The sequence below is a fragment of the Saimiri boliviensis genome, chromosome 13 (genome assembly GCF_048565385.1).
Source record: "Saimiri boliviensis isolate mSaiBol1 chromosome 13, mSaiBol1.pri, whole genome shotgun sequence".
In the NCBI taxonomy this organism is placed as follows: domain Eukaryota; kingdom Metazoa; phylum Chordata; class Mammalia; order Primates; family Cebidae; genus Saimiri; species Saimiri boliviensis.
The window spans coordinates 43,976,704-43,998,186 of NC_133461.1; the positions used below are offsets into that span (position 1 = coordinate 43,976,704).

Here is a 21,483-nt window from a genome sequence, read left to right on the forward strand (position 1 = left end):
TTTTCACATAGTCCCACATTTCTTGAAGATTTTGTTCATTCCTTTTTGCGCTTTTTTCTCTGTTCTTGCCTTCTCTTTTTATTTCATTGAGTTGGTCTTCGACCTCTGATATCCTTTCTTCTGCTTGGTCAATTCGGCTGTTGAAGCTTGTGCATGCTTCACGAAGTTCTCGTGTTGCGTTTTTCAGCTCCATCAATTCACTTATTCTCCTCTCTATGCTGTCCATTCTCGTCAGCAGTTCGTCCAATCTTTTTTCAAGGTTCCTATTTTCTTTGCGATGGGTTAGAACATGTTCTTTTAGCTCATTGTAGTTTCTTACTACCCATCTTCTGAAGTCTGATTCTGTCATTTCATCACCCTCCTTCTCCATCCGGTCTGGTTCCCTTGCTGGTGAGGAGTTGTGATCACTTTTAGGAGGAGAGGTGTTCTGGTTTCGGGAGTTTTCCTCCTTTTTACGCTGGTTTCTACCCATTTTTGTGGGTTTATCCACCTGTTGTCTGTCTCTGTCCCAGGGAGTTGGAGCTTTATGAGTTTCCGTTGCACTACTGCCTTTTTTGATTTTTTTTTTTTTTTTTCAGGTCGGACCCGCCCAGCTAGCAGCAGGCCTAGCCTCTGCCTGCCCGCAGGGGCTTTGCTGAGCTGCTGTGGGCTCCGCCCAGCTGCCCTGAGCTCTTCCCTGTAGTCCTTTTTATATGGGCGTAGTTAGAACTGTCTGGGCACTGGTGGCCCCGCCTCTGTTATGGCGGACTCTCTCTGTTGTGGCAGGTTGCCTCGGCAACGGTGGGTTGCCTCGGCAACGGCAGCCTGCCTCCGTAGCGGTGGAGAGTCTCAGTAATGGCGGAAGCCCCTCCCCCACGGAGCCGGACCGTCCCGGTTCAGCTGTGCTTGGTTTGAAGGGCTCAACCCAGAGGGTTTCCAATTACTGTTTTTGTTTTCGTTGTTGTTGGGGGTGGAAGGCTGGGACCAACCGAGCCTGATCACCTGGCTCCCTGACTCAGAGTCTTTTCTTTTAAGTTGAACGACCCCGCGTTCCGGTCGCTTGTTGAAAAGGCGCCGGGATCTCCCGTGCTGCGACTCACGGAGTCGGCTCGAACCGCGGCGCCGGCTCCTGGCGGATTTTTTGCCTAGGAATCTCCTGGCCTGGCTCGCTATTTCAGATGAATGGGCTATTCTGCCGTCTCAAGGCTCTGCTCGCCAGCTAAGAGGGCTCCCAGACCAGTGGCTTTTGTACGGAGAACCGCAGCAACAGGGAGTGGTCACAGCAGCCGCGCGGGCGGAATCAGCCCCGCGGGGGCCAAAACAGCCGCACCGGCTGGGACTGCGACGCTGGCGACCCCTCTGCCTGGGTATCTCCTGGTCTGTGGGCAATAAGAGTTCGTCTGGAAATGCGGCGTCCACTCACCCTCTGCACTTTCACTGGGAGCTGAAGTCCTGAGCTGTTCTTAGGCGGCCATCTTGAAAGTCCCCTCTTCAGTATTCTTATGGCTTCTTTTCCCTTAAAGTCAATAGGATAGGCTAAGTGATACAAACTGATTGTAATATTAAATTAAGAGGAAAATGAGCTTTATAATTTTGGATCGTAGTATATGGGGTTTCCTCAAGGCTATGCTCCTACAGCATGGATAAGCAAAAGTTGACTCCATCACCACTAAGGGGACTAGCACACATTTACACTCAATTATACATTTGGTACACATTTTCCCTCATTTTTACTAATTTAAAATACACCAGTGTGTATAAGGGCTATAGATGCACTTAAGAAATCATTTGTGGCATTTATGTCTTATTTGCAACTCATTTATTCCTATTTCTTATCTTATATTTCATGTTAAATATTAGTGCTATGTTGGAAACCTGAAGCCCTGCATCACACTTTCTTAGTAGCATTGTCTGAGTCACTGTCAGCTTTTATTTAAAGATATTTAACTGTCTGTCAGTTTCACTTAAGGAATTATTAGATTTAATGAGAGAACTTGGTATTTGAAATGTTAATATTTATAAAATTACTGTAATGGTAATATGGATTTCTAACTTGATTCTGCATTATGGTTTCGAAAACAAAGCTTTGTATAGAGCACAGAAAAAGCTTGCTCTGACAGTCAATGTGAGCTATTATGGACATATATTATAAAAAATTTGACATAAAATAAATGAAAAGGGTGGCCTAAATGCATTTCCAGGTGTGTCATTTTCTGTGGAAGGGATGATTCACTGCAGTAAATATATACATGAGTTTGATTTGAACTTATTTTTTATTCTCACTTAAAATATTTTGAAAAGCAACAATGAAGAATGGTCATTCTATAAAACCCAAAGTTTATTGCTCCTATTTGGGGCTAAATTAAAAAAAAAAGTGTGTAAAATTGGATACAAATTTGATTGTGCTAGCAGTAAGTTTAAAAACAATGTTGGCAATGTTTAATTATAAGGAAAATTCACTAGAATATCTGTACACTGTGATTATTTTACCTAAAGAAATGCAAAAATATAAACAGATGCCCATCCAGATGTGGCTGATTTTTTTCTCCACATGGCATTACTGGCTCTTATTAAGAGACATCTAATCAAGTTTGATAGATATTTCTTGAAATGATGCATGGTATGCAGTGCATGCTTTCATTGTGCTTCCTGCCATTATGGAATAACGTGTCTTATTTGGAAATACAATGATCATTTCTATTAAATCATGTTCAATCAGCTTATATAATAACACCTATATTTTGTGAATCATTTCAGATTTCAGAGAGCTATGCATTCCTACCAAGAGAAGCGGTGACACGATTTCTAATGAGCTGCTCAGAGTGCCAGAAAAGAATGCATTTAAACCCAGATGGAACAGATCATAAAGGTAGCTTCAGTGTCAAATAGTGAGATTTAAAGTAATTTGATACATAATGGCAATTTATATCTCACATTTTTAAAAAAACATGGTAGACTGAAACAGTTCAACAAGTCAGATCATCTCATTTATTCAAGTAGGAGGCAGTGAATTTTGAATATCCACTTACAAAGTAATTCAGTGCCCATTCTTAGAAGAAAGACAGTTTTGGCTGTGGCAAATAACATTTTTCCCTGCAAAAATGTTTTAATTTTTATTTATTATATATATTTCATGGTATTTTAGATATATTCAGCAAGGAAATTGGTTTCTATCAATGTCTTTTTAAATCTACTGATTTCTTATTTCTAAAAATTATTAATAATGTGGAGTTTCTTTACTAAAAAGTTTTACATAAAAATTATGATTTGGCTTTACCTTTCGTTAAAATTATCTAAATTATTTGGCTAAATATGACTTTCTCTCAGGGATTATATCATTCTAAGAGATAAATTTGTGCTGGCTGATTCCTACGTCTTAGAAGTTAAATAAAATGGCCAAAAGAAAAAAAATTGAGCAAAAATCCTTTGGCATTCAAAAAGTACATATAGAAAGTAAAGCAAAGAAGAAAAATATAAATAATTGTGTTAATCACCACATTAACTTTATTCATTGTTACTCAGGATGTTTAAAAGGCCCCCTGCATTTAGAAATAATTAATTTATTAGTACGGTTAAATAGTGTCGACAGAACCTTACCAGTTATTTTTTTCTACCATCCAGCTATAATACTACCATGCTTTAAGACACTTGGCATCTAGAATCCTATTTCACTTTGGAGAAATAGATCATTTTCAAATTACAGGTAGAATGCAGTATCACTTTCATTACCCATTAAAAATGTTTTATTACAGATAATGGAAAACCTCCCACATTGGTGACCAGCATGATTGACTACAATATGCCAATTACCATGGCCTACATGAAGCACATGAAACTGCAGCTGCTAAACTCTCAGCAAGATGAGGTAAAATAAAAACATCTACATTTATGTGACTTACTACTTGGGAAGAAGCTTGATAACCATGACTATCATATTAAGCATGATGACATTTTGAAGACAGTAATTTATTTTTTAATGAATGAATCTCACCACAGTTGCACAGATGGAGAAAGTGAGCAGAAACTCCTAGCCCACAATATAGACCCCTGTCTTAACACCTATATCTTAGTGTTACATGGGAATTTGTTTGCTACCAAGAAAACTACATTTTCCTTAGTAGACCATCATTGAGCTGGCCTTGGTAAAGTATTACAAAATTTAGAAAGGGTAAGTTCACAATAAAGTATCCCAAATAATGAGGATTCTAAGGACATTTACGTACTAAGGCTATTTTGCATGGCAATCAGAAAAGTTGATTTAATGGATATTTCAAGTATAATCATTTCTCCACCATTCAAACCTTATATAAATTTTAAAGTTATTTTTTAGTCAACTGCTATTCCATATATTATTTATTCACTTCTGTGCATTTTCTAGAAACAATTTGTGGTCATTCTCATTTAGAAGTGTTTTGATATTTTAAGTTGTCCTATTTAATTTGTAAGATTAATTATTCTAAATTCTCATAATTTGTGAGAATTTAGCAACATGCTGTATGGACACTAAAAACATATTTGTTATACTTTTTAGGATTCTAGTTAGCTAGTCGTTTTGGTTAAAGCTATATCAAAGCAGGGACTAGGTTATATAGGTATGGTTTATAGTCTCCAAAACAAATAACAATAGCAGATATACAGTGGGTGCTCAGTACATCCTTGCTGACTAGTTAATACTCAATAGATGCATTTGAGTAATTTATATTAGGAACAGGTAGAGGTCCTCAGGCTAATAAATCATCTCCTTGAAATTTCTCCAAAATAGGAAATGAAGTTAAATGTCTATTTTTCAAATACAGAATTATTTGTTAAGATATGATTGTAATCTTTTAAAATTACTTGGTTGAACTTATTCATAAAACTCAAATCAAGTTTTTAGTTTTCGTATGTATTTAAGTGGGTTTAATCTCAAAACTGTATTTATAAAATTGTTTTATCTCAATAGACTTTATTCAGGGTATGCTTCATACAAAAATTCATACTAATGCAGTGGTAATATCAGATTTTATAATGCCAGATGGCTTCATATAAATCATTGAATAAATAGTAATAAAATCATTGGGTTAAATACATCAATGACAATTAAGAAAATACTAATGTTCATCCATCCCTGAGAATTATAAAAAAACTATTTCCACAATTCATTATATAGTTGAAAATTTTTTTAAATGTCTCATACACTAGTTAGCGCTGTCAGATTATTTGTAGAAAGCTCATTTAGATGTTGATATGTTTATTTCTAGGCCAAAATGTAAGAAGATCCACTTTGTGCCAACAGTGCAGCCCACATATGCTGATCCCTTCTGGCTTCTAAAAAATCATAAGTATTTTATACAAAAGAAATAGATCCTTTAAAATTTATAACTAGATTAGAAAAATAACTCTTATCCTTACATTTTGAAAATACTAAATTGGATGTCACACTGCCTTAAAATATTTAGATAAATAACTAATTAGATTATTTGCAAAATTTTTAGAAAATTGTGATTATTGAAAGATGAGAAAGGTTAAGTAAAGAAAGTCACATTAAAATGGAATTTAAGTGAAATATTCCTGTGTAATAAATTATATTTAAATTTGAATAAGCATTAATCCAATTAGTCCAACGAATAGTTACTCAGTATTTTCTATGTATCTGGCACTCCTGAAGAAAAACAGTGAATCAATTGAGAAAAATCCTTATCTTTTGTGGGGATGAACAGATAATAAAGAAAATAATGGCCATATGTATATAAAAAGAAAATAACGGCCATATGTATACATTTCTTCTTTATTAAGAGAAATAAGACTAGGCATGGGAATCTCTTTAGAACTAGGGATCCCAATTTTAAAGGGCTTTATTAAAATGTATCATTTGAGTAGAAGTGAAAAAAATATGTGTATGTATCAGGGGGATAGAGTGAAATGTTCCTGAGGCAGGTGCATATCTACTAGCTGTAGACACAGCAAAACAGTCAACATGGTTGCAATAGAATGATCAAGGAAGAGGAAAGTAAGAGAGTAGTTTAGAGACATAGTGGAGAGCCAAGTTATATAGATTCTTACATTTTAGGAACTTTAAAATTTTACTCTGAGTAATATTGAGAGCCATTAGAAAGTTTTGAGCAGAGCAGTCATGTGATCTGATCTGTATTTTAACACAATAATGTGGCCTGAGAACAGACTGAAGAGGAAAGAAAAGTAGATGCGCAGACACCAGTAGAATGTTATTACAGAAATCAGTCCTTACCTACACTGATTTCTGTAATAAACTCTTTTCCTTCTTGCATGGGAGTTTGGCCTTTGGATAACTTTTGGAGTTTGCTCTCCCACAAAACCGCTGATGTTGAAATGAAAACTGTGTTACTAGGCAACGTTGCTATGACAAAAATTATTCCAATTTGCAAACTGTATCAGAAGACTAGAACTATCTGCATAGAATCTTTAGATTTCCTTGAGTTGGATGATTTTTGTGATTGGCATGTCCTTTGTGGAGACATTAAGTTACTGACTGTGGTGTGAATAGAGATTTTGTCTCTTTGGGGGCATGGGGCTTCTCTGCCAAGTTCTCAACCTACCTAGTATGATTACTGTTTTCTTATACCTGAGCTATATCACAGGAAGAACTAAAGAAAATATATCTAATTAACTATGTGAATTGCTACTTGGCCCCTGCAAAGGCTTCCATGGAAGAGAAACACCTGATGCTGCCCTGCTGGCAAGAGTTTCCTTTGCCACATGCCTCTAGAAGAAGCTGATGCCAAGGGTTTTCAATGGTCGTCTTATGAGTATACGTTTTAATTGGATCTAACAAAAGCTTCTGAAGGATGTTTCAGGAAAGAAGATAATAGTGGCTTGGATCAAAGAGGTAGTGGTTAAGGTAGTGAAAAGAGGTGAAATTATGAATAGATTTTAAGTTTTGCTGATGGATTCTATGTGAAGCGTGGAAGTCAAGAGGCAGTAATGTCTCCAAGGTTTTTAATCTGAGCAAGTAGGGTAGAATTGGTATTAACTAGTATAAGAAAAACTGTGGGTAGAACACATTTGAGATATGATAATAGAAGTTCAATTGTGAGCTCTTCATTTGAAATTCAAGTAGATTAAAGAGGTTTATTAGAGATTCAAGTAGATTTGTCAGTTAGACAGTTGGCATGTGTAATTAAGAGCAAAGAACTAAGCTAGACATAAGGCCAAGCATCTTCCATTGACAGATAGGGTATGAAGCCATGTGACTGAAGGTATTGCCAAGATAGTGAGTGTAGATTGAACAAACAAAGTCCAGCAACCTTGATTTAGGAAATTCTAATGTTACGACATCTGGCAGATGAGGAGGAACCAAAAGAGGATACTGAGAAAGAGCATCCAGGATATTAGGAAAAGCTGGAGAGTTTGTAAACTAGAATAAAACTGGGAAAAAAAGTTTTTCAACATGTCTAGGGTAATGTATTATGTCAAATCAAGTGTTAAGTCAATGCTACTGAAGTCTGAAAATTAAATTTGTATTTAGCCTGATAGAAGTCAATGGTGTTCTTGACAAGAGAAGTTTCTGTGGGGTGGTCGGGATGAAAGCAGTAAAGTCATTGAAGAGTCTTGCTATTAAGGGGAGCGGGAGAAACAGGTAGGAGCTGGAGGGAGCATGGGGACAGGAATTTTTATTATATACATTTTTCTAAAATCAGAGAAATTATAGCATATATACATGTTGTTGGGATTCATGTAGCAGAGGAAAATAGTGATTTAGGAAAGAGGCAGGAAAATTGATGAAGCAATGTCCTTGGCATTAATAGGTAGGATTGCTTGTACGAAATTGGAAAAGTTGGCTTTAGAATGGAGCATGGACAGGAGGGATCAGATAGAGGTAGGCAAATAGAAATTGTGGTGATGATGGAAGTGTTCTGTTTGCTCCTAATTCTTCGGTTTTTTAAAAAAAGAAGCAAGAGTGAGGATGTTTGACAAGGTGTTGAAAGTTTGAGGAGAGGAGAGGATGTGAAAAGTAGAAATCTAGACAGTGAGGAGTAAATTGACCAGGAAAATGGACTCTTTTGAGTTTTGAGTAAAGTCATTTAAATAATTTCTCATCTCCATGTCCAGCTATATGGAAGCATGTGTAGAATAGAGTAAGGGAAAAACTAGAATTACTCATATTTTGGGGCTTGTCAAAAGAATAGAAGTGGTATGTAAGGATATGATTAAAATGACAAACCATGGAATTCTAGCCATGTAAGAAGATAAATGAAGTCATGAGAGAGGTGGATAAGAGCAGGGTGGTCAGTGCAAAATGGTTAGAATTAAGGGGTTATAATTATCAGTGGGATGGAAATTTCATTGGAATACTCGAATACATGGCATACTAGAGCAAATGATATGGAAGATTTGAGTTGTTGTGTGTAGAGAGTGAGATGCTTGAAATCAAGATTTTGGAGGATGTTCAGTTGCTGGTAATGAAATGCAAAGAACATGATTATGAGAGCAAAAGGGCTGAAGAAAGGTAGAGGACAAGATCATTAAGGAATAGTTCATGGAAGTGACAGGTCAGGATGTTTCCAGAGATGCTGAAATAATCAGGGACCGAAGCATGTGTAGGGTTTTTTGGGTTTTTGTTTGTTTGTTTTTATTTTTATTGGGGGGTGTTGGGACAAAGTCTCATTCTGTCACCCAGCCTGGGGCACAGTGGCACGATCTCGGCTCACCACAAACTCCACCATCCAGGTTCAACAATTCTCGTGCCTCAGCCACAGGGTAGCTAGGATTACAGGTGCCCGCCACCATGTCCAGCTAATTTTTGTATATTTAGTAGAGAGGGTGTTTCACCATGTTGGCCAGGCAGGTCTCAAACTTGTGACCTCAGGTGATCTACCCACCTCAGCCTCCCAAAGTGCTGGGATTACAGGTGTGAGCCACCACACCCAGTCTAAAACAATATTTTAAAACCATTTTCTAAGACTATCTTGTGAAAAATGTTAAAATATGTTCAAATGGCAAAATTCAGTTAAATTACTCTTTTTATGTACCCATCAAAGAAAGAATTGATGTGGAGAGAAAAAATACACAGGAAAATTTAGGAAACTGGCCGTAAGTAATTTACTACTTAAAACCACTGACATATTGTTCCACTTCCATTTTGCAGATGGGCACCAAGTTTTAAGCTGATAAAATTTATCCTAATAATAAAACTGGTAGAGAGATGATTAGATATTTGAACCTAGGTTTAAATAACATTAGTGCCTCAACACATCCACTTAAAATTAGTAGTAACTATTTGTGTTTTTAAGAAACAGCGCAATGTAAATAGAGTGCTATGGTATAGCTCAAATGTCAGAAATGAGATGGTTTTCAGTTTTCTATTGCTATGTATCACCACTAAAACTTTTTGGCTTAATACAACAATGATGAATTAATACTTATTCTATGGGTTAAGTAGTTAGGCAAGAACCTCTGGGTGATTTATTTTGTTACTCCTGGCTAGGGTCATTTACTCAGTGACATTCAACTGGTAGCTGCATCTGGCTGGATAGTCTAAGAAAACCTCACTTAAATACCTGGCTCCTTGATGCCCCTTTATGCTCCTTTATGTGACCTCTCACTCTCCCTCCAAATGGCTGCCTGACTTATGCTTCTTCACAGTATGCTGGTCTCAGTGTAGTCAGACTTTTTTTTTTTTTTTTTTTTTTTTTTGAGACGGAGTTTCGCTCTTGTTACCCAGGCTGGAGTGCAATGGCGCGATCTCGGCTCACCGCAACCTCCGCCTCCTGGGCTCAGGCAATTCTCCTGCCTCAGCCTCCTAAGTAGCTGGGATTACAGGCATGCACCACCACGCCCAGCTAATTTTTTGTATTTTTAGTCGAGATGGGGTTTCACCATGTTGACCAGGATGGTCTCGATCTCTTGACCTCGTGATCCACCCGCCTCAGCCTCCCAAAGTGCTGGGATTACAGGCTTGAGCCACCGCTCCCGGCCTGGATATGAACTTTTAACCAGACCTACACTCATGCACACAGAGGTTTGAGATGATGAATTTCATAGAGATGCTGATAATATAAGCTTTAATTTTATTTGAGCACACAATAAGTTTTAAAAAATCAACAGAAAGAGAAGATTGGTGGCAGTGGTTTTCAACCAGTCTTATGGGAAACCCTAAATGTTTGATGAATAGCATACACATTATTTAGTAAGCAATGGATAAGGCTGCAAATTTATGAATAGAAAAGTGATATGTTCGGAAATGGGAAGATTAATTTGGCAATAGTTAATAGGCAGGACTGGTGTAGAGAAATTGGAGGTGGGTAAGTTAACTGGGAAACTATTATTACATACTTCAGGAAATGGAAAAATACAATTTTAAACTAATTAGGCAGGACAATAGCAGTGGAAATCAGGAGGTACATGGTAGAGCTCCTTTAGAGATAACATCTGGAAGTTGGAAACTAAAATGAAATATGGAGCAGGTTAGGGGGTCTCCATTTCACGCAACTTCTGAAGATAGAAATAAAAGCTCAATAACAAAGTTTTTGAAAAGTAAGTGCCATGTTTAAAAGGGAAAAGACTGAAAAGAAAATTATTTGTTAACAGTTAAAGTGTTCTAATATTAAAACATTAAGTTTCAAGGAGGCAGAATTACCAGGGTCGCTGGCCGTGACTTTCATGATTTTAGTCATGTAAGAAATAAGCTCACACTGAATAATGTTGAGAGTTTTTTCTAGTTGTCATACAAAATAGATATTCATATAGGAAAGGAATTAGATGAATGTTCTAAAGATAATCATGAATAAAATATTTAATATCGTATCAGTCAAGTATTCTGATTCCTTTCTCTTAGAAGTCTTCAGTAGTTTCTTCCTAGTGTAATTAGTATTATCTCTGTGTTGGTAAAAAAAAAAAAAAGTACAAGCTTATATTTCATATGCCTTTGCTAACTTTTAATAAAAACAATAATGTAATCAAGTATTAATTAGAATAGAATATACAGAATGAATACATGCACTTAGTCTCATTAAAGCTCTTTATAAATGTATGACAATTGAATTCTAATAAGGAATAGAATTGTGAAGATAAATTATATTTCACATGTAATGGTGGAGGAAAATATTTAAAATATTCCCAATCATTAAGCCACTTATAATGATATATAATTTGATGTGTTTTTTAAATTACAAAACTATATAACTGTACATTTGGTTATGTAAACATTTTAATCTCTTGTCTGTATTTATTAAAATGTACTGGCAAGAGTGTCATTTAGTAGTGATAAAAAATATATTGATTTTCCGTAATATGCCGTAGCTGTTTGTACAACCATTTCGTAAAACAGAGGCTGTGACCTGGATCTTTATATTTAGCTCTTCTTTAAACATAAACACAAACACATACACACACACATACACGCACACACACTTCCTCATATATATATGTTTTACATATTTATATGCATACAGATATTTTACTAGATTACTTATAGTTAGCATTTTTGTGACCTTTGTAACAAACATTTATAAAGACTGTTTATGTGTTTATGTAAACATACAGCTACTTTAGTAACACATTTTGTGTTTACCATTATATTAAATGGATGATATTTTGTTATGTAAGTTCATATACTCTAATAAATGTGCATAACATTATATACTGTAGAATTTATTGTATATTCCATAGAGTATTATTAAACAATTATATTGCGCTTATCATGTACCTGACGTTGTTCTAGATACCTTAAATATAGTATATGCCCTCACTTCTCATATGACTCTGTGAGATTGGCACTATTTTTATTTCCATTGCATAGATAAAGAAACTGAGGCACAGTAACTTTAGGTAACTTGCTTAAGGTAGCATATCTAATAACTGGCAGAATGTGGACCTGAATGTAGGAAGTCTGGCTTCTGAGAACATCCTCTAAAATACCATGACATTACAGAAAGTATATATAGTGTTTGTAACAGATATTATATCAATGTGTGTATCTATATATATGTATTTGCATATGATCCACATTAATAACAAGTCCATATTGTTATCACTGATAATGTAAATCCACATTGAAGTCTCTTATTTTTGCTTGTGTGTGTGTGTGTATGTATATATGTAATAGTGGAGGAAAATATTTAAAATGTTCTTAATTATTAAGCCACTTATGATGATAAATCATATGTACACACACACACACACACACACACACACACACACACACACACACACACATTAGAACTTGGAATGGAGTAAGTCTAATGTACCAAAAGAGGAGAGTCAACCAAGAGAAGTCTATGTGGCTGATTGTCCAGAGATCTAACACAGTGCCATTTCCTTACTAATTTATGAAGACCTGGTACTACTTAGTGTGCCCAAGCATGACCAAATTTTTGGTAAAGGAAAGACACCACTGCAAAAGACACTGAGCCTGAAATAAGAATCAGAATGCCATTTTATTAGTCTACCAGGATGTTCTTCTCCATTCATCATAGAAACTTCTTTGCTGATGCCAAGATGTCATTTATGAAACCAAGGTAATTCTTCCTATTCAAAGATACTGTTTCTTCAAGTCTGGATGACTTCATATGACTCCTGGTTCTGGTATATAATAGCAGGGAAAATGACTTAACTTCTCTGTGCCTCAGTTTCTTCATCTATAAATTATTTGCAAAGTTGTAGCTAATTAATAGTTGTGATAAAATATAAAGAACATGTGCAACATAAATAGCCTCAATACTACTGCTGATTATTATATTAGTGTTAAATGTTCAGTTCAAACATTTACAAACTAAAGTCAAGCTAGAGATTTTGATTAAACATTTACATTTCATAGAGGTTTCTCAGGCCTTCCTGCCTGTATAAGTATACCATTTGTCCAAAAAATCAGTTCTGCAAAGGAAATTTGCTTCAGTAAAATGACTGCAATAATATATCCTAGATTTAGTTTAACACTGGAAAAGTTTTGATAAATTGACCATTCGGCAAACTGGCCTTTTGGTAATTTAGCCATTTTATGAACTGACTTTTAGTAAAAGTTTCATGCACAATTTTACCTAGATCTCCATTTTGTGGTTCCCGTGCAATTTATATTTGCTAGTAAAGAAAGAAAGGGTGTACTAAGTTTACCTTGCTCTCCATTACATGTGGACTTTGAACCTAATATGTAAATTTGCTGTATTAGAATCTATCCTGTTTGTCAATGAAAAATTTTTATATAGCACTTTCTTTTTACATTCTAAGATTTTTCCTTGTCACATTTTTTGGTTAATTAGTTTTTAACCAAAACTTGTATTTCTCTTTATGTTACATTTAATGATTAAATCTTTTAGAAGTTATTTACTATAAAATTCGTTCTTTATACAGGCTATTTCCTAAACTATACTGTCTTTAAATATATATATTTTACCTTTAAAAAGTTGATGTACATTGGGACATATTATTTCACTAGTCTTGAAATTCCTTGAAGGGAATTATTTGTTATTTTAAAAAACATCTATTAGTTTGTAGCATACTTTTCTGAATTCTGTATAAACTTACTGGATAAACTCCAATTGACAGAGTAGATAAAATGGTTATTATTTAAATATATTTTTAAATGCTTGATGATATTTTAAAACTATTTTCAGGATGAAAGTTCAATTGAAAGTGATGAATTTGACATGAGTGATTCAACACGGATGTCAGCTGTGAACTCTGATCTTAGCTCCAATCTTGAAGAGAGAATGCAAAGTCCCCAGACTCTTCATGGCCAGCAAGATGGTAAGCCTTTCAATTTGACTAACTAAGCAAAACAACACACACAAAAAAATGAGTCAGAATGCATGAAAATGACAACTATCTCTTAACTCTTGTGTCAGTTTTTAAAATCTGCCTGTTTCTATGGGAACTTTTCTCTATGTATTCATATTATATTATCCACTTCATTATTTTTTAATATAAAACTTTGTTCAAAACCAAGGTGTTAGACTGATTTATCTGCAGATATTGGTTATAAAATTCAAGTGAATTCACGTTTTGCTCGCTGAACTTAAAATACATGTTATATCAGTACAGTTTGGTTTCAGTGATAATATTTTTTAGCTTTGATTTCTTGGGCCATCAATCTTCTGACTAAGCATTTAAATATGATCAAAATATTAATCTGGATGTTTTTCTTTTATGTAAAAGATGTTTCAATTAAGAATCACTAGATGTTAAAGAAATTTTATCAGAACAATATTGCTGAGTAAGACAATATTTTGCTCTGACTGTGAGCTACTTTATTCAGCTGTTAAGAAAGGAAAGATCATGATCTTTTACTCATGGGTTCATTAAGGATTTCTGAATCAACCTATTGTTCTTGATAGGAAGAAAGCTAGATATGTAGAGAAAGTAGATGTCATAGAAACATTGTAGGTCTAATATTTTCAGACATCTTTGCAAGCTATCTTTGTATATTTTTGTCTTTGTAAGTATAAAATTATCTATACAAGTAAATGTGGCTTATTTCATAATTGCAAATAAAAGGGTTATATATAGAAGGAAATTGGCTGATTTTATCAAAAATTTGTTTATTATTTCTGTATTTAACAGGTTTACATGAACTTTTTGGTTGAATAGTTTTGTACTTGCATTTATAGATACTGAAAAAATCTTGGCTTTCTCTAACACTTGCTATTACAAACTGGTGGCAAAAGATTGCTATATTTCTAGCTGCTATTTGAGTCCTGTTTGTGTTGGCAAGGCTCAAGAAATCCCTAGTTTTAAGCATAAAAAAGTCCAAGAACAGAGGGGCTTTTCTTTTTCTCATTTCAGATGAATCTTAAAACATGCTGGTGTCCTTGTTAACATGAGTTATAAGAAAATGAGGAATGCATTGATTATCAGTAACTTTAAGATTGTATCTTATTTGTGATGTGCTAAAATAGCTATTGTAGTAGAAATGTCATTTATTTGTGAATATTATAAGAATGAAGTTTTTCTGATTTAAATATAAATTTTCTCTTCTTCTAAAACATGATTCGGCATTCCTCAGATTTTGTTTTTTTAAATGGCAATTTTCTTAGTAATGCACATCACTCCATTAATTTGCTTATGCCTTTAACTTATTTATCTCCTCATTGTCATTAGTCTATAATTTTAGGGAATACAGATAACAGAGGATGTATAGAGAATGTAGAGGGTGTCTCTCATCATGCAAATTCACTGTTTTCTTGACTGGAGTTGCAAGCTGTGGATCTTTGGCTATGCCGCAGTTGCTGTGATATAAATTTATACTGATTTTAATCAAGTGAAGTGGAACAACTCCAAATACTACTTACTCTTAGGAAAAAACACTTTCTCATGATATATTGATGAGTGTTTCAATGGTAATCACCTATCTAGTTGTTTCTTCTTTAACCTAGGCCTAACCCTTGTCTTACATGTCAGATACTTTTTTCTCACATTTCTTGTTGAGTTTTCTCTTACAATGATCCCTCCTCTTTCTTTTGTATCAGAGGTTTTCCTCACTCTACTGGGTTATTAAAATCTACATACAAACATGATTTGATAAACCTTTTTCAAAAAGCCTCCATTGATTTTGTCTTTTTCCATTTGTATTGCTATAACAAAATACCTGAGGCTGGGTCATTTATAGAGAATAGACATTTATCTCTCAAAGCTCTGGAGTCCAAGATCTAGGTGCCAGTAGGTTCAGTGTCTGGAAGACCTTGTTCTCTGCATTACAATAGTGCCTTATTGCTGAATCCTTCGGAGGGGAGAAACACCATATCCTCTCATGGTGGCAGGATCCAAAGAGGGTTAAACTCCTTCTGTCAAGCCCTTTTATAATCCTATTCATGAGATGAGATTGACACATCCTAAAGGCCACACCTCTTAATCCTGCTATGCTGGGGATTAAGTTTCAACATCAGTTTTGGATGGGACAAAAACATTCAACCATATCATATCCCATTACACCTCTTCATTCATTTTCCTATTTCTCTGCACCACCCCTGCAACAGACTTCACAGTGAAACTCTGAAAGAGTTGTCCCATTATTTCTACTCTACCCTTTTTGGCTTATCACAAATAGGCTTTTATCTTTGCCACCTGACTTCACTTGTTCTTGTGAATATCACCAGCAGGCTTCTCATTGCTTAATTCATTGGTAAACTCTTAGTCCTCATCTCCCTCAATACTAATGTTTAAAGACAATGCTCCTTTTTTTTTTTTTTTTTTTCTGGTGTGATTTCTGTCTCATTCATCTCTGTGGTCTCCTTTTCCATGTTTTATTTTATAGATGTCACCATTCAGTCTTCAACTCTCCCTTACTCTCACTCCCTAGGACACCACATCTAATCATGTTGCTTTCCATACCATCTGTACCTAGATAAATCCGAAATTTACTTCTCCAAGCCCTGACATCTTTACTGAGCTCAGGACTATCTCCCCTTACCTATTTCCTAATTGTTAATATTCTTCAGAGGACTTATCACTGTATGAAACTGCATTGTTTTTCTCACTGATTAACTGTTTCTCTTCTAGAATGCAAATACTATATTAATCAATGAGTCTTCACATGCTTACAGTTTTCCTTTCATTGGCTTTATTTGAACTAGTTCTTACATGCTCCATCATATAAATGATTAAAATATAACTTTTCACCATAATTATAAGTCACAACATAAGTTTTACATATTTATCTTTTCTTCTGTCCTTTCTTCTGACAATGACACTCTCTTCGGTAACCGGTATTGACAACCTACTATGTACATATTCACAACATTTAGTCATCAAATACCTAGAATTATATCATTTATGCTATTCTGTAACTTGATTTATTCATCTAACATTACCTTTCTTTTAGATCTTCCTGTATTCTTAGGGGTGTGTGTGTGTATGTGTGTGTGTGTGTATCACAGTGAGAAAAAAAAAAGCATGGAACCTGCCTTATATGACAACAATTTAAAGGAATATGTATCAAATTCAGCATTGGCACTATTGACACACAACTCTTTGTTGGAGAGGGATGTACTTTACTCTGCATTGCATAATATTTAGCAGCTTCCTGGCCTCTACCTGCAACATGCTCATAGCTCCTCTGCTCCCAATTGTGACAAATAAAAGTATCTTCAGATGTTGTAAATGTCCCTTGCAGGCAAAATTACCCTAAGTTGAAAACAAATGGTATAGGTAGAGAATAAGGGTCTGCAAGACTCCAGTATGATTATAATGGGGATTGAAGAGACACAAGGAAGAGATGCTGAGAATTAGGGCTGAACTAAAGTCTAGGAATCAGTGCCCAGTTGACTTTCTGCTATCTAAGAATAGTTCTCTAGTTACACTGTCCAACATAATAGTCACTCTCCACATTGTGGCTATTGAATACTTGAAATATAGCTAGTGTGACTGAGGAATTATTGTAATTTACTTTTAATTCAAATTTAAATAGCTGCATCTTAAATAGCTGCATTTTAAATAGTGGCTACTGTGTCAGACAATGTAGATCTAGATCATTGTTTTATTTAGAATGGTCAGTTAAACTCTATTATCTACAGTCATTAATTGAACGTGTCTGAAGTCTGGAAAAACTGTAGGAGAAACTCCTATTTTAATAGTTGACTGAAACTCCAGTTTAATATTTTGAAAACCTAAACAATACAAACTTTTAAAGTTAAATTATAATGTTCTGTTTTCTTTAATATTAGGGTGATTCACTTAAGATTTGACTTAGAGAAATTGAAGTAGGACATTGTGATTTTTATGAATCCTTTTCAATAGTTATAACAGGCAGGTATAAGAATGTCCTTATTGGGCAGCATATAAAATGAAGAGCAAAATAGCTTTTTTTTTCAATTTTCATTTCACTAAGGTTATAGAAAATTTGCAAGGTATTCATTAAAAAAACAAGCGAAAAGAGGACTATCAGATGTACATTGTTCTGGAAATGTATATCCATATATAGAGATATATATACACTGGGAAAAGGAGAAAAAGAAGAAAAATATTTTCCTCAGGTTAGATAATTAGATAAAGGTCAAGAAGACACAAACCTGAATGAAGAATTTGTAGTGAGAAGAATACTTCAAGATTAATTTATTATATTCTGCTTTTTTTTTTGCCTTTTTAAAGTTCATAATACTTCCTTAACTCAGGAAAAACATAAAGGTAAAAAATACCTAGAAACTGAATCTTTGCATAGCAAATATTTTAACCTCATTTTTGGTTTTAAGGAAACTATGTTGAGCTATTTAAATTTTTTTTACAGACCTACAAGAATGTTTTTAAGTTAAAATCATTTAAAGATTATACAGACAGCCGCTTTACTCATGAAAGCGTGAGTAAAAGCACAACACCTCGAAGTTGTTGTGGAATATAAGGAGCTTATTATAAAGGAAGCTTTGCTGTGCAATGGCTGCGGTTCACAGAATTTCAAAAAGCATCTCGGGGCCTAACAGCTAAAGGCATCCTTCAAATAGTCAGCAATTTGTAAGCGTTCTTCTTGTTCTGTCATCCATTTAAATGGATTAGAAACAGAAATTTTGTCACTTGAAATTCTGTGTTTAAATCTCAGATCCTAAAAATTTATGGCAGCATGGATTAGCTCAAAAAAGTATTCCCTTTCCTAAATCAATTATTTACTTTATTATGAATTTGTACCTTCTAAAACAGCTGATGTTCATTTCTTGTCTGGAGTTATTTTTAAAAAGATATCTGGCAAGAGAAAAGTGTCAGATTTAGAAGCAGACTTCAGTTCAAAATAAGTGTTTCCCTTCATTTTACAGGATACTTTTCTAAGAACCATTTTAATTGCTTTTCTGAGTTAACACATTAATGTAAACTATTGATATTTTGTAAGGGAGTATTTGTGCTTTTTTGAGCACAAATAATTAGAAAGATTATTAGATATTCACAATAGATTTATGTGTTTTTCAATGGGAACAAATTATATATATTCCTGCATTTTTGAAAAAGATAATAGGAATACAAAGGAATGTTGTGGCATACCCTTAAATTTTCTGTATGTCAGCTTAATCAGCTATGAAAGTAAGAGATTACAATTTTTAAAAGTATACATTTCTTTTTACACCTTATTTTCTATGATTTTGGTCATAACATCACAGAATAAATTGTTTTGGGGAGAACATGGTCAATGTCCCTTTATTATCATACGTCAATTGACTCAATGGAGTAACAGACATTTTTAAACATTTTTTTTGCAGTGTTTAATACTTCATCGTTCAGTCAATGACTTGTTTATATATTGAAGTCTTTAACAAGCAGTGTAAGCAACATCTGTGTGCCAAGCAAAGGGATGTGGTAGTATCTAGACACAATAAAAGAAGGAGAAGGACTTGGAAATTAACAGTTCTCTCTCTCCCTCTCTCTCTAGGGTAATGTCACTTTCACCCAGGTTGGAGTGCATTGACACCAGTCATGGTTCACTGTGTACATCCCTGGCTAATTCTTAAATTGTTTTTGTATAGATGAGGGTCTTACTGTGTTGTTCAGGCTGGTCTCAAACTCTTGGGCTCAAATGATACTCCCACCTTAGCCTCCTAAAGTGTTGGAATTACCGGTGTGAGCCACACTGCCTGGCCAACAGTTCTCTTAAAGAGATATTTGGGAGGTGGAGGCAGGAGAATCACTTGAACCAGGGAGTTTGAGGTTGCAGTGAGCCAAGATTGTGCCACTACATTCCAACCTGGGAGACATAGTGAGACTCCGTCTCAAAAAAAAAAAAAAAAAAAAAAAAAGAGGTAGTTCATCAGTGTTTACTTCAACTTATACCAATGACAGATTTAAAAACATATATAGTCAAGGAAAATTTTCCATTCAAAGATTCACTTGATCATTCTATTAGTATTTAGAAATTGTTTGTTTGCCATAATTTGAGAAAATCTCCTCTTAATAACATTTATATTATAAAAATGTTTTGATATGCTTCAGTTTGTCAGACTGTTTGCTAAGCAGGAAAAATTTTGCATTGAAATTTAGGGCTAACTTGCATACAAATATTAAACTATAGCATAAACATGTATACACACACATATATATTTATGTAATCTTACACAATTGTGGTTAATTATAACAAACTTTGAAGACCTTTAGGTCTTACTTTACTGTTAAAAATAGGTAATTATTTCTACCCTAAATATCAGTTTAGTAAAAATTAAACAATAATTAAAATTATTACATGAAATAATGTTATAAATATATTTGGGTTAATTAAAGGAAAGGCTAATATTCTGCATTGTAATGATTTGAATTGCATACCTTTGAATAAAGTCACATTTTCTATAAAAAATGTTGTGGTTCTCAGGGTCAAAAGATCAGAAGACCGGTTCCAAAACTTAGAAAAGTTTCTTTCTTTGAATTTCCTTGGGCAAAAATTGAATTTCACTGATGTTCACTTACTCCTTGAAGGTCTAGTTAGAGAAAATGACTAGAACTAGTATCCACCTCTAAAATATGGAGCTAAATTTCTGCCTGCATGAATTTTTTTTTTTTTTTTGACATGGAGTCTTGCTCTGTCACTTGGACTGGAGTGTAACTGGCACAGTCTCAGCTCACTGCACCTTCCACCTCCCAGGTTCAAGCAATTCTCCTCTTTCAGCCTCCCTAGTATGCTGTATTCTAAAGTTGTGCTATTAAGAAATCCATGTAAAGTATTTATATATTAAATGTTTCCCCAAAATCCTTTGAGCCTTTTAGCATCCATAGTAAAAATCCTTACCTCTCACTAAGAAACATATGATATAGAATTAACTGGGGCTAGGTAGCCCCTGCTCAAAAAAAAAGACAAGTGTACCATTCAGAGATATAATTCTAAAAGGTAACTCACTTGGATCCTTGGATATACTTAGGACAAGGGTAGATGGTGTGCGATCCAGTATTTCATTATTCTCTCAAAAAATATATATTGAGGACTCCATGTTTGGGTCTCCTTCCACCAACACTCCCTTCGTGGAAGCCAAATTTCTCCTGGATTTGCCCTCTGGAGTCCCCTTCCACATTCTCTTATGGAAGCCTGTCCTCCCCTCCTAAACTCCATCTCTCTCTCTTCCCTTCTACTCAGTGTGGAAGCTGCTTTCCTCTCCTGGATTCCTTCTTTCTGGATTATCTTACTCAGTGTGAGAGTTAGCTGTTTCTTTCTCTCTTTCTTCTGTTTTTCTCTCTCTCTAAATAAATCACTTTCTACTATATATATATAGTATAAATGTATATAAATTCTATATATATATATTATATATATATATATATATATACTTATATATATTGAATTCTAGAATAAGTTGGACAATGGAGTTACAAGCATGAACACTACATATTAGATTGAACCATATGAAATTGTCATACTTCATTGATTTGAATTAATGGTTCAAGCTCTAAAATAACTTAGAACATGAAGGATATGGAAACAAGGTGTTTTTAAAATTGAGATGCATTTCTGTTTCAGATAGCAATGATGCTCACATATGTGCATTGTATATATTTTGGCTTTCACACTTGTAAAATTGTCGTCCTCTTTTCAGTGGAAACATAGATGGGAGTAAGCTAACAAAAAATAGCAATCTGACTGTGAGATAAATAAGTACATAA

General features: G+C 34.5%; 1 protein-coding gene across 9 annotated transcripts in view; it reads left to right on the forward strand.

The window, feature by feature from the left end:
• NOL4 (nucleolar protein 4) overlaps window positions 1-21,483 on the forward strand; it is a 356,765-nt gene that overhangs the window by 108,024 nt on the left and 227,258 nt on the right. For all 9 annotated transcript variants that reach the window (XM_074383632.1, XM_003924743.4, XM_003924745.3 and 6 more), the window contains 3 exons: window positions 2,737-2,848; window positions 3,732-3,844; window positions 13,545-13,677. In XM_074383632.1, coding sequence (XP_074239733.1) covers window positions 2,737-2,848; window positions 3,732-3,844; window positions 13,545-13,677 — 358 coding nt within the window. The remainder of the gene's footprint in view (window positions 1-2,736; window positions 2,849-3,731; window positions 3,845-13,544; window positions 13,678-21,483) is intronic.